The sequence below is a fragment of the Manacus candei genome, unplaced genomic scaffold (assembly GCF_025592945.1).
Source record: "Manacus candei isolate 608988 ecotype Guabito, Panama unplaced genomic scaffold, ASM2559294v1 h1tg000022l, whole genome shotgun sequence".
NCBI classification, from domain to species: Eukaryota; Metazoa; Chordata; class Aves; order Passeriformes; family Pipridae; genus Manacus; species Manacus candei.
This window is the reverse complement of record NW_026138070.1, coordinates 5856674-5870599: the sequence shown is the minus strand read 5'-3', so window position 1 is coordinate 5870599 and position 13926 is coordinate 5856674. Positions and strand designations below refer to the sequence as shown.

The following is a 13926-nucleotide window of genomic DNA, read 5'->3' as shown; positions in this document are numbered from 1 at the left end:
ACAGTTTGGAGTCGATCTCACTTTAAAAAGGACATTGAAATGCTGGAGGTTGTCCAGTGAAGGGCAACAAGGCCATCAAAGGTCTTATGAGGAACAGCTGAGGGAGCTGGGTTTGTTTAGGATCCAGAAGATGAGACTCAGGTGGGACCTCACTGAAAGGACATTGTATGGAAGAGGGGTCTGCCTTCCTACCGTGCTGGCACTGAGAGGGAGGACTAGAGGGAATGACCTTGAGATGAGATGGTGGAGATTCAGATTAGATATTAAAAAAAAATGTTTCACTGTGAGGGTGGTCAGGCACTGGAATAGGTCTCTCTGGGAAGTGGTGGAGTCACCACCCCTGGAGGTGTTCAAGATGAGACAGGGGAGAGCCAGATCAGACATTAGAAAAAATTTTTCACTGTGAGGGTGGTCAGGCATCGGAATAAAAAGGTGAAAAAAGAAGGGTGGTCAAGCATCGGAATAAAAAGGTGAAAAAAGAAGGGTGGTCAGGCATCGGAATAAAAAGGTGAAAAAAGAAGGGTGGTCAGGCATCGGAATAAAAAGGTGGAAAAAGAAGGGTGGTCAGGCTGCCCCGGGAGGTGGTGGAGTCCCCATGCCCGGAGGTGTCCCAGAGCCATCCGGATCTGGTGCTGGGCGCTGCGGTCACAGCGGGCGACAGTTGGACTTGATCCTAAGCCCCTCTCCCAGCCGTGATGTTTTCACGATCCTGTGACCTCAGAGGTCGTTCGCACCCTAATTAACTCGGTCACCGCGAGCGAAGGTGGTGCCTCCCACCCCCCCACCTGGGCGCGGTGCCGGGCAGGGGATGCCGGGCAGGGGATGCCCGGCGGGGCGGTGACCGCGCTCGGTGCCGGCGCGGTGCGTGGCCGGCGGTGGCCGCGGTGCCCCGGTGCGGTGGGAGGGAGGCGGGTGCCGGGCTCGCTCCATCCCCGCAGCGGCGGCGGGGGGCGGGCGCTGCCCGCGCGTCCTCGGCTCCAGAGCGGCGGGCGATGCGCTTCCTCCGCTGAGCGCGCCCAGGGCCGACCGGCAGCATGACGGTGGAGTTCGAGGAGTGCATCAAGGACTCGCCCCGGTTCCGGTAAGGGCAGAGCGGCCGGGGCGGCCCCGGGGATGGTTTCGGGCGGCTTGGCTCGGAGAGGGAGACGGAGACGGGCAGGGCCCTTCCCCCGGCTCCGCGCTGCGCGGGGCCGCGCCCGGGCTGCGGAGGGGAGAGAGGGGAGACGGCCCCGCACCCACGGAGCCGCCGAGGGGATGGAGATGGGGCCCAGCCGGGACAGCGGGCGTTGTCCCTCCGTGCCCAGCATGCCCTCCTGCCGTGCCCCGCATCCCTGCAGTGCCCCTCATTCTACCCCGCATCCCCCCCTCCCATGCTCCGCATCCCCCCCATGCGCCTCATTCTGCCCCTTATACCCCCCTTCCGTGCCCCGCATCCCCTCCGTGCCCCTCATTCTACCCCACATCCCTGCCCTGCCCCTCATTCTATCCCGCATCCCCCCCTCCCGTGCCTCTCATTCTACCCTGCATCCCCCCCCTCCCAGGCCCCTCATTCCCCCCGTGCCCCTCATTCTACCCCGCATCCCCCCCTGCCATGCCCCTTATTCTACCCCGCATCCCTCCCGTGCCCCGCATCCTACCCCGCGTCTCTCCCCCTCCTGTGCCCCGCATCGCCCCCCGCATCCCGCCCTCCCTCCCCGCCGCTCTGTCCCGCTCTGTCCGGGCGCTTGGCGCGTGAAAAAAAAAAAAAAATTAAAAAATCAGGAATTCCGGGATCCGGGCAGGCAGCGCCGGATCCCGTTGGGATTGGGACGGGGCGGACGGGGCATCATCACCCCGCGGGGCTCAGCCGGACAGAGCCGATTGGAACCGCCCGCAGAGCCGGGGCTCAGAGGAATACAGTCATTTTCCATGCAGTCACATTCCCATCTCTTGGAGGGTGGATTTTTTTTTTTTTTTGATTTTTTTTTTTTTAGCGGTCTTGAAGGAATCTGGGCTATGACAACAAAGACTCCGGCTCGGCTGCGCTGCATTCAAATCAGGCCGCCCGAGCAATGCCCGGGGCTGCGGGAGCCGCCACGCTCCGGGGGCAGATGCTCCATTGTGCCAGGAGCATCCCGGCTGCGTGTCCGGATGGGCTCCGATGTCCCGGCGCTATAAAGGGAATATCGGAGCTTCCACTGGGAACAGTCTCCTGCCGCTTGCAATGCTGTGTCTGGATGGGGAGCGAGGGAAATACAGACAATAGCCTGCAGGAGCGAGCTGGCCGTGTGTGTGCAGGGGAAAGAGTTGTCGGGAAGGGGGGGGGGGGGGGGGTCCTCTCTCCTTCCTGCAGACATTTCGTGTTCCTCCTTCTCAAAACCTTTCTGTTTAATGAGTGAAACAGTTTGCATTTGGCTTTTAAGTGCGTTTACAAAGGTTCCCTTGGAATGCAGGCTGCATCCCAAAGGCTGCAGTGGTCTGTGGCTGCGGGTTCTCTGACAAATTGTCATTTTGTGTGTGGTTGTGGTGCAGCTGCAGGTAACACAAACACCTGGGCAAGTGCACCCTCTTTATTCCCGCGTGTGGGAATGTGCAGGGCTGCGGGAAGGGTCCTCCTCCACGTGTTTTAATTTTAATTGTGTGGTAAGGTTCTGCTCTGTCTTGTTCCAAAGCTGTTTCTAAAAGGTAATGGGCAGTGTCATGTGAGATGACAGGCTGGTCTTAACCCCGGGTGGGGTTGGAATCATGGGACTTTTTCAACGGGAAAAAGTTGAAGGCATGGACAGGTTGGCAGAAGGTAGAGAGCTCGTACTTTAATCCCTTGCTCACTTAGCATCAATTAGAATTGATCCTCCCCCTTTTTTTTTTCCCTCTTTTTGACTGTCATTTCGTCCCATTGTGCTGCAGAGCATGTGAACTTGCTCGGTGGCTTCCTTCCAGAGCTGTGACTTCACTGGCCAGATGTCTCGTTCCACATGGCAGTGACCCTTTTCCTGGTGACGTCAAGATTGATTGATATGTTTATTTATTTATTTTGCCTTTGCTGTGTGTGTGTGTGTGTGTCTGTGTGTGTGTGTGGGCTCCGGGCCAAGTTTCTTAGTATGCAGGCAACATCATTCTGCTCTGTCTGCTCCATCCATAAAAACAAAACAGCTCTCAGAGCACTGGGCTGGACCTTTATCAAAAGGCAGTTATTTAAGCATGGAATTATGAACTATTTCCCAAATGGCCAGACACAGTCTGCCTGTTACAGAGAGAACAAGAGATTAGGCTGGAGGAATAAGGCTGGATATTTCAAGAGGGCTGAAATATATGGAGCAGGGGAATATTTAAACTGTGAACACCTTAAGCAGTGAGAAATCCTGACTTCAGCAGGGCTAGGGGAGAAAAATAAAAAAAAGAACCAAATAGAATTTCTCAAAGGTACAGGTTTTAGCCTCCTCTTGTACTTTTCTTCCTTCCAAATCTTTAATTAGTTCTTCTGTTAGAATTATTGGTTGGTAATACAAGAGAATCCTTGGGGGTGTGTAAGGGGCAGAGATGCTTGCTAGCATGTCCCTAAAATTTTACAACTATAAAAATGTAAAATACATATATATATATATATATATAAATATAGATTAAAAAGTGGTGATAGAAGGTAGCACATAATCCACTTTCTCAACAGAGGCTGAGACAGCAAGAGCTGAAGTCCCTTTCCATAGGAAACATTGTGAAAGAGGGAAAATTTAATCCAGGTTTCCTATGCCAGTCCTTTAGGTAGGAATTACCCTCCCTTTCCTGCTGGCACCCACAGAACCCCTCTGCACTTCCCAGCAAAAGGTTGTGCTGTGTTTTACAGCTGGTTTATTCTCCTCAATAGTGAGCCTTTGAGATTATCAAAAATTGTCTTCTGTGTGTCAGACACAGGGGGGGCAGAAAGCTCCAAAAAAACGACACAGGCATAAACAAACACTGGATTGAACATCCCATAATAAGGCTACCAAACTGGTCTGCTTTAGCCCACAACTACATGCCAAAATGCTCCAAATCAATACTAAGAACACACTCAATCCCTCAGTGCTTCCAACTTCAGAGAGACAACGAAAACTTGTATTTCCTTTTAAATTTCATACACTTGAATATTGTCCAACCCTCAGATTGGCAGATAAGCCTGATTTCTGCAAGGCATCTTGTAGAGACGTGCATTCAGTTCCAGTAAACAAGGATAATTACCTTGAAGGACCTGTTCTTGCACATTTGAATGCAACCCCAATAGATATTGTGGCTTTTCATCTCCCTGCCCTGTTTAACTGGGAGGAGGCTGGGAAATCTAGGAACACCTTCCTGGCTTGTTCCACTTGCCCCTGGAAGCTGGTGGTCTGGGGTGATGCAGAGGAGGAGCCAGTGCTGCCCTAACCCTTGGAGATCTTTGGGGGACAGTGCCAGATGAGTCAGTTGGGTTCCTTGGGGCGTTGGAACAAGATGATCTTTAAGGTCCCTTCCAACCCAAAACCATTCTGGGATTCATTCTCGCAAAAAGGAAGGAAGCCCAGAGAAGCTGTGGCTGCCCCTGGATCCCTGGAGGTGCCCAAGGCCAGGTTGGATGGGGCTTGGAGCAACCTGGGCTAGTGGAAGGTGTCCCTGCCCGTGGCAGGGGGTGGGATGAGATGATCTTTAAGGTCCCTTCCCACCCAAACCGTTCTGTGATTCTGTGCCACTGTTACTCACTCGGGGTGTAAATGCATTCCAGGAACACTCAGGAGGGTGAGGGAAGAGCAGGAACAAATTGCAGAGGCTGGGCCACAGAAAACCCCAAATGCCTCTGTGGTGACTCCCCCAAGGGCAGGAGATGGGTGGTTATCTCCATAACTAACATCGCTGGTGTCGTTGTTGTAGCTCTTAACGAACCTGATTAATCAGCTTGTTGTGAGATTGGGGTTCCCTGTGACCATGGGGTGAGCCAGGGCTGGCCTGCCCTGACTGTAGCACAGTGACTCGGTTGCTGGAACCTTCTCACCAGGAGCCCTTACAGCCACCACAACCTACAGGAACGAACCATTAACAGCATCTCTCCATGGACATCCCAGCTCCAGGTCACTGGGGGGGGAACCCCCTGTGCTGCTCAACCTGGAATTGAGGTTTCCCAAGCCCAGCTTCACCTCCCCCATGCCTTGCAGCCTCTTGTCTGGTGGCTCAGACACTCCCAGGGCTTCCTGGAGCAGCACTGTCATCAGGCAGGGACACAGGGCCATGGGCAGAGACCTTTGTTCTGGCACTGTGCAGCACCATCTGCACCTTTTGTGGCTCTCATTAGGCAGGGAAGGGCGCAGGGGTGTAATTCCAGCTCCATGAAAGGTGCAAGAAAAGAAAAAGCCGCTCGCCAGAGGAAAGGAAAGTGGAAAAACGAGTACATTTAGAAAACAATCCTCGAACTCTGACTGGGGCGTTTCAAACAGAACGGGGGGAATTAAAACCCTCAGTCGAACTGATCTCGCTGAGTCTGATAACAGAGGGGAATTAGCCAAGTTCAAAGCCAGCAGAACCAGTCTGGATGCACCCAGGCCAGGTGAAGGTGTGTTAGCAAAGGCCTGCCCAGAGAAAACTCGAGTGGCTCCCGCACGATCTGTGCCGGCCGACCCTGCCGGTTCGAGGTGAGCCAAACTTGCCAGCTCGTTAGTTCAGAACAAAGTGAAATCACACACGGGGTGGCCAAAAGGAACTCAAAAAAAATCAGTTTGACCACAAAGAGCACAGGCATCGATTTGGAATCGGTTTTTGTTACACAAGGCTTATGTAAGCAGGATCCCCGAGCCCGGTGGCAGTCGCACGACGCCCACACAGAGCTGCTGCTTCTTGGATCTCACACTAACGAGCCCAGTTGCCAGCACTTGCTGCTTCAGCTGCACGAGAGAGGAGATACCATCATAAAAGCAGATTGATATCATCTGTGTCAGTCCTACTGCGTTTATTCCTTATCTCTCCATCGTTGCGCTCCTGAAGTCAAAGGGAGGTGTGGAAAGGGAGAAGTCAAAGCAAGAATGTCACCGTGGAGTTAATTCCTCTCACAGCACCCTGAGATGCTCTCCCAGTTGCAGTTGTCCATCCTGTCCATCCAGCCCCTGAATATCTCTGTGTGAAGCTTCCCACGTGGAGCGAGGCTTTATTCCCTTTCCTGGTTTCCAGCCTCCCTTTTTTCCAGCGTCGCTTTAAGGTGACCCCAAGTCAGCAACGCAGAACCGGGTCTGGCCTTTGCTGGGGTTGTGCTGGGACAGGGCTGATGGTTGTCTGCTCTCCCCACACGTGTGTTTGTGGCAGTTTGTACCCGATGTGCCATTCCCAGCATGTCCCAGAGGGGGTGTGTGACATTCCAGCTGCTCCCGTGTCAGGTGAATCCTGCTCACGCAGATCACACCGGGACCCTCACATGGCACAGGGATTTTTCCTCCATAGGTGGTAGCACAGGAGTATTTGGAAGCAGAAATCCCTTGATCTGAAGTTCCCTGTCGTTAAAACTCCCCTGGGAATCCTGAGGTACTCAGAAAAAGCTGCAGTGCTGTGGGCAGGGCTGAAGGTCTTTATTCAGTGTATAGTCAGGGAAAACCCCCTGGGATGAGAGAACTGACTTGACAGTTCTGCCTTGAAACCTCTGGCTTGGCAAAATGGTGCTTTATGCCAAATTTTTATCAAGCAGTTTCCTTAATAACTTTGAACTGTGAGCTGTGTAAACAGAGTGTCCCAAAGGGCCACGATTTGGAAGGTAAAACCCCAGGGGTCCATCCCAACCTGCCAAATCAGAAAAGGGGTTTTTAATTAATTTTTTTCCCCCCCAAGATAAAACTGCTCTGACTTATAAGCTATGAGTTTGCAGTGAAAAGCAATCTTTGATTTTGGCTGCTCATGGGAGCTGCAGCTCAGGACTTTGCTTGTGTACCACATGAATGAGGGGAATTTTGGTGTCTGGTAACTGGATGATTGACTTTGTCACCAAAATAATGGTCTTGTTTGTAGTAGTGTGAGAGTATTTGCAAACTTTGAAATGCTTCTAGTTGTCTTAACAGAGCAGTTTCTGACTAGCTTTTTATTTTCAGTTGCTCTTATTTCCAGTCTTTCTTTTTCAGTAGCTGTTCCTCTCTGTTGTCTCTCTGCTGGCACACACAGATGAAAATCATCTCTTTTTTTGTCACTGATAGTCTTTGGACATCCTTCTCTCTCACTGCCTCTTCTGGTTCCCATAAGGGTAAGGGGAAAGTTGTCCAACCTGAATGATTTTACACCTGAAGCTGAGGGTGTGAGTCTCTTCATTCCCTCGGAACCTTCCAGAGGGCAACAGCACGGGGAACCACACGCCTTGCCCTTTAGGATGCCCAAAAGCCACTGAGAAAGCCAAGGTTTTCTGGCTGCAATAAAGACTGTAAAAGGCTGGGAAGGCAGATGACAAAGCTTGCTAAAAGGAAAAAAAACCCCAAACAAAACAGCAATAACCCTGTGGTGGAAGAGGGCAGTGAGACCCAGGGGTGCTGTGGCTCAGAGCTGATGATTTCAGCTTCTCTGTGCTCTTGAATTATCTGGGGGGAGGGTGGTCCAGTCCTCCTCAGAGAGGGACCCTTGTGGTGATAATTGTGCTTTGCTGGTTGTCTTGGCACTGGGCAGTGCCTCTGGATTCCAGCCCTGGTCCTCGAAGGACCTCAGCATGGCCAGGTCAGATGGAGGGTGAGAGTTCAGGGATGGAGGGTGAGAGAGAGTTCAGGGCAGCAGCATTTGGTGCATCCTCCTTCATGTGGACTCTGTCAGGCTCCTGTGGAAATGTATGTTCCTGCAAACTTTCTTTCTGTGCTGGGGGTAAGTCAGAGTCTGTTGTCACTCACTGCTCAAGCTCAGGGAGGTGCCACAAAGCCAGTTTTGTGCTGATGGCAAACAGTACTGTGGACCTGAAGGGATCCAGGCTCTCTTGGTAGCTGGAGTGGAGCCTGGGGAGTGCAGGGGCTTTGGCACTCAGGGGTTGTGTAACTGATGAAAATCCCCTTTATTCACTCATTCCAGCAGCTCTTTTGTTTCATTTCCCTCAGCTGAGGTAGGGACGGGTCACGCCGTGGATCTGAGTCAAGAGCCCGTGAAATAATTAATGTCTGTGATGACAAAGCACCTTCATAACGTGGTGCCACCAGCACTGATGGATTCATCATTCATTCCCGGTGGTTCCTTTAGGTAGGAGGGTCTGGCATTCCAGAGGAGGGCTGGAAAGGAGGGCAGAGGGACCTTCCCAGCCCGAGTGAGAGGAGCCATCTGTTTACCTTCATCCCGCTGAGCCTCCCGGAGACAGGAAGGCAGCTCAGACTCCTGCAGTCAGGCTGGGGCTTTTTTTTTTTTTATTTTTTGGCCTCAACAGCATCATCCAGGCTGCTCAGGGAGAAGGGATGCAGGAGAATCCTTGGCCTGGAGGAGCTGGGGCTGTGTCTGGCAGCTTCCTCCATCTGGCCCCTGCCGGGAGCTCGTGGCGCATCCTCGGGGTTTTCAGTGACACAGCCCCTGTTAATCTGGGTGCTTTGGCAAAGTTTTGCACTGTCAGTAGGGTGGTTCAGCTGTGACCTGTAATCACTGGATGAGGAATAAAGCACTGTCTCATCTGCTAATGCACGGATCAGGGCACTGGAAATTCCATTACGGCTCCGGAGCTGGTTAAACACGCGCCGGGGGGATCCTGCAGGTCCCTTTTTCTGCAGCTAAAAACAGTGTTTTCTGGTTTCTGGGGCACATGTTCCGGGGTTGCTGCACAGGTACAGCGAGCTGAGAGTCCCTGTTTGAGGCTGGCAGGAGGCTGGAGGCTCCCAGGTCAGTGTCAGGGGGACAGCAGAGCTCAGGGTGGAAAGTGGGTGTGTGCTGGATTATTTGGGGATGGGAGCAGCAGGAAGGCTGGGACCTGTAACCAGAGCTCAGGAGTGACTCTGGGGCTGGCTGCAGCTGTCTCTGGGCTGTCTCACCCTGGCTGTCAGGGCGAGCTCACAGCCCTGGCCCCTGCTCAGGGCCCTTTTCCCCCCCGCTGCTTTCCCTCAGGAATCAGCTCATTCCTGCACCTAAAATCAACCTGGAACTGCAAACCCCACTCGAAACGTCCTCAGCTGCTGTTCTCAAGGGGCAGTGGAAGAGCAGGGGCAGGAGGGGAGGAGTGAAAAGCAAGCCCAGGAAGTTTGGAATCCCAAACTTTTCTGAGAGGGCGATGGCCCCTTTAAAACCTGGTTTCATAACACTATGAAATTTCAGCCACGGTATGAATTTTTTTTTTCAGCAGGAAGGCCAGTGCAACCATGAGTTTTTCTGGCTTCCTAAGCACTGGCTTTGCTTAAAAAAAAAACAAAAAAAAAACAACAACCCAGGCTGGTGCTCTCTGTGTGAGTTTGGTTATCTGGGATAAAGAAAAGAGCCCTTAGAACAGACCTGCAGTCCAAGTCTGGTTGAATTTTGAGGACGGGACAGAATGTTCCCCTGGAGCCAAGTGCTTCCTTGCTTGTTTGCTTGCAGTTCTCCTCTGTTCTCGGGGCTGTGTTCTGATTTCAGACGTTTCCAGGCGCTCCTGGCTGCTGTTTCCCGAGGGTTTGTTCCACGCATGGATTGTCAGCTCTCCCCAGAGCTAACGTGGCTCCTCTCTCATGTAAAGCTTCCAAAATGAGGGTGGAGGAAAGGAAGTGAGACAAAAAGAAAGCAGGTTTGGCTCTGTGCTGACGTGATGCCGTGCTAAGCCTTCCCCGTGGGGAAAGGAAGGGGAACCAGGAGCAGGATTTGTTCCCTCTTTGCCCAGCAATTCCAGACTGGGAGGGAGAGGGGAAGCAGCAACACAGCCAGTGTGGAAAGCTGAGATTTCTTTTACCTGCCAGGAGCTTTGTGGTTGCTGCCTTGCCTTCTTTGAGGAGCTGCAGAGTTTGCTTTAAGATCTTGGAGCGGGCAAGACGAGGAATTGGAGCTGTGGAATTCCCTGGATGGAGAACTGGGGACCTGTTTGCCTTAGTCCCAGGCCACGGGGGTGGCTGAGGTGCAGCCCCTGGCAGAGGGGGGCTTCTTCCAGGCTGCACAGAGGTGAACTGGAGGTGAATTGGAGGTGAATTGGAGGTGAATTTGAGGTGAATTTGAGGTGAATTGGAGGTGAATTGGAGGTAAACTGGAGGTGAATTTGAGGTGAATTTAAGGTGAACTGGAGGTGATTGGAGGTGAATCCTGTCTCTACTCCCCAGCACACAGCACTGGAAGGTATCTGGCAGCCTCCCTCTCTGTAGGACCCCACAGGATGAGGCAGCACGACTGGGATAACACCCAGTTATTCCCGTGCACTGCGGGGAGGGTGGAGGCTGATTTCCTGCAGCTCCTCTGCATCCCTGCCCAGCTGCAGCCAGGCTGGCCCTCAGCAGCAGGCACAGCACCCACTGGGGCTGGCTGGGCACCAGTGAAAACATCCTGGGCAATGCTCTGCCTGCTGCTGGGAGGGAGGGAAAAGCATTTCTGCCTCGATTGCAACAGATGAACAAAGGGGACGGGGTGTCCTGGAGACTCTGAGGAGCCTCCTGTGTTTCTTCCTGCGCTTGCTGGGTGCTGAGGAACTGGCTTTACCCCCTATCCTGGGTCCCTGCCAGAGCAGGGGGGACAGAACCCCCTCCCCAGGTCAAACCACACGTGTTGCTGCAGGAGCTGATCACTCCTCCGAGCCACTGCTCCCAAAAGGAGCCAACCAGGCAGGATAATTGTCTCTCCACAACCTCTTGGCAGAGGGTTCCACCCTTTTGCCTGGCTGGGTGCTGCCTGGACAGGGTTTGGGTTCAAGCAGTGCATGCACAGCTCGTTCTGGTTTTGCACATTGCTGTCTCCTCTGGCCTAAGGGAGGGAATTCAGTTCAGAGGCTTGGTTTGCAGGAAGGAAGGACCAGGAAAAAAAAAAGGATGGAAAGGTTGTAGGTGTGCTCTCAACAGCCCATACCAGCCCTCTGAATGTGAGGTTAACCAAACACAGAGCCACACACACATCAGGTTCTTGTCTTGCTTCACCTTATCTGCAGAAATTCACTTTTCCTACGTGCCAGGGCCCTTCTTGAGGGAGGTGGAGAACATTCTGATGCAGTTAACAAAAGGAGAGTTGAGGGGACTTTCCTGCTCTCTGCAACTCCCTGAAAAGAGGTTGGAGCCAGGGAGGGGTCGGGCTCTGCTCCCAGGGAACAAGGGACAGGAGGAGAGGAAACGGCCTCAAGCTGTGCCAGGGGAGGTCCAGGTTGGACATCAGGAGGAATTTCTTACTGGAAAGGGTGGTCAGGCCTTGGCAGGGGCTGCCCAGGGAGGTTTGGAGTCCCCACCCCTGGAGGTGTCCAAGGAAGGGCTGGATGTGGCACTGAGTGCTCTGGGCTGGGGGATGAGGTGGGGACGTGGCACAGAGTGGCCTCGAGTCTCAGAGATCTTTTCCCACCTAAATGATTGTGGAATTGTGTGATATTGCTGTGGAATAACCCTCCCACACGTGCACACTCACACATCCCTGAGTGCAATCACCCAGGGACTCGGGAATGGCTGGGAAGCAAAGCAGTGGAGTCATTGCAGTGGATTAGAGGGATGATGTCACAGCTCACGGGTGGCACATCCCAGAGCGAAGGGCTCATTCATTCCTTAAATAAGCATCAAGTGGCACCATCTAAACAGATTATATAATATCAGGGAGTGAGATAATCCCCGCTCTGCACACCCAGCCTGCTCCATCACGCTACAGCAGGGCTGAAATATTTCCATTCTCTCTGTGAAATGCTGCCACTGATGGAAACAGCGTGTGTGTGAATTCCTGGGTGATTGCAAGGCTTGGATAGCTCTGCCTGGGATGAGGTGAAAGGATATCTGGTGGCAGGAAAATGTAGCTGCATGTACAGAGAGACACACAGAAGGCTTGTGGTGCTTTCTCAGCATCCAGGCAGGTGTGCCAGGCTTTATTGAAGCACCACCGGGGTCCTGCCACCCTGGCAGTGTTGGGGCAGTGCAGAAATCTCCAGGACTGTTCTGAAGGGCAGCTGTTAAAGCCTGTCCATTGTTCCTGCTCTGTCCTGGCTCGGGGAAACAATGGTGGTTCCTACAGCTCAGCCCCTCTGCAGAATATCACCCCTTTGTTCTCTGAGAAACCCAGTTTGGGGCAGGAAACGTGGATTTGTCCCTGCTCCATGGCCTCGCCCCAGGATGGAGGAAACAGACCCTGTGAGAGCACTGATAGACCTTCCCTTCCCCTTCCCCTTTCTCTTTCCCCCCTCCCCTAACCTCCCCTAACCTTCCCAAACCTTCCCTTCCCACCCCACCTTCCCTAACCTTCCCAAACCTTCCTTTTTTTTTCTTTTTTTTTATTTTTTCCCCTATTTTTTCCCTCTCTTCCCTTTCCCCACACTTCCCAGATCCCCAGCTGGCACTGTCTGGAGGCTGGCACTTCAGCTGCTGCCCACCTAAGGCTGGAGGACGAGAAGGCAGCAGAGTGACATTTGTAGAAAGGCTCCAGCCTTCAGTGTTCCAAGAGTGGGACAAACCCAGCCCTGCCAGATTGAGTTTAGGAGCTGGGAATAACACAACTCTCGATGTGCCACTGACTCATCTGATTTCAGAGATCAGGCAGAAAATGCCAAACTGGTAAACAGGGCTGAGGCTCTGGAAAGCTCCAGGCTGATCCATGTGCTGGTGGGATGGGAAGAGGCTGCTCTCAGAGATGGGGATGCTGTCGTGGACTTTCCTCTTGGCTCGAGTTCCCCCCAGTCAGTCCCAGTTCAGATCTTTTCCTCCACCTGCGGTTCTGAGCTGTGTGGGTGGAGCTGAGGGGTGTGAGAGGCCGAGAAATCAAGAAGGGGAGGTTTTTAGCTGAACCTTCAGCACAGAGGATGAGTATCTGTGAGTCCTGCAGGGCTCAGCCCTGTTGTTCTGACCCTGCACTTTGTGCCTGAGTTCTTTTTCCCTGCCCAGCCCCTGTTGCTACAAGGCCAGCTCTGTTCTGTGCCTGGGCTGCCTCACTCAGCACAGAGGGTGGATTAATTTTATCCCAGTGGTCCCAGTTACTCCCTCTGCCCCCAACATTTTGACTTTTGTGTGAGCTTGGGAATTTGCTCCTTGTGGATGAGCCTGACCAACCCATCTCCAGGGCAGGCTCCAGGACAGCACTGGGAATGCAGCAGGCCAGTGGTGTTGGTCCTGCAGGGATGATTCAGGAGCTCAGAGGGATGTCACAGTCCCTCCCATGGCCACAGAGAGCAATGTGTAACTGGTGAAAATCATTCTAGCTGCACTCAAAAAGTGTCCTTTCCCAGGGACACTGATTTTTCAGATGAGAATTAATCCCCCAATCCCAGCCACATCACAACAGTTCTGTTCCCTCTGGAGAGGTGTCAGGGGGGAAGGCAGAGCTAGAAAAACAGGACCATACCCTGGTCCTGTTTATTTATTCCTGAGAGGAATAAATAAAAGCAAGGGATGCTTGGTGTCTAGGACACTGATTGATATTCCCCCAGCAAGCTTCCATACAGCACCAGCCAGAAACTCTCATCCCTGTAGGAAAGGGTTGTGCTGCTGGTGGGAAAAAAAAAATAAATCCAGTTGTTTCATGGCACTGGGACACAGCAAAAAATATTTGGCACCTCTGGGAGGGTGCAAGTGGCACAGGAAGGGGCAGGACCCTCCCTTTTTGCCCCCGGGCCAGAAGCACTCGGAGCACTTCTGCTGCCAGGGAGGGCAGGACCTTCGCTGCCTTTGGCAGGACACGACACAGGAAAAGCCTTTCAGGCAAAGACAAAGGGAGCCCAGAGGTTGGGGAGCTGCAGCTCTGAGCCAAAGGCCCAGGGGAGGGAGAGAGAGAGAGAGAGGAGGAAAAAAAAAAAAGAAACAAGGAGCATTTAGCGCTGAAAGAGATCCCTGCTAGGGGAGGGTGGCTCGGGCTCAGCTGTGCACGAGGGGAAGTCTCAACAAAGCCTCCTGGATC

General features: G+C 53.1%; 1 protein-coding gene and 1 long non-coding RNA gene across 4 annotated transcripts in view; one reads left to right on the top strand and one right to left on the bottom strand.

Moving 5' to 3' along the window:
- Positions 1-859: 859 nt before the first annotated feature.
- Positions 860-13926, top strand: part of ACAP3 (ArfGAP with coiled-coil, ankyrin repeat and PH domains 3) — an 80167-nt gene continuing 67100 nt past the window's right edge. For 2 of the 3 annotated variants that reach the window (XM_051786416.1, XM_051786414.1), the window contains exon 1: positions 861-1081. In XM_051786416.1, coding sequence (XP_051642376.1) covers positions 1035-1081 — 47 coding nt within the window. In that variant the 5' untranslated portion in view covers positions 861-1034. Of the gene's footprint in view, positions 1082-13926 lie in introns of all 3 variants that reach the window. The other variant, XM_051786415.1, reaches the window with a different exon arrangement.
- On the bottom strand, positions 9125-12580 carry LOC127470672 (uncharacterized). The gene is made up of 3 exons (XR_007904367.1): positions 11401-12580; positions 9824-10019; positions 9125-9613 (listed from the first exon to the last, which is right to left on the bottom strand). It is a non-coding gene; the product is annotated as an uncharacterized LOC127470672 (long non-coding RNA).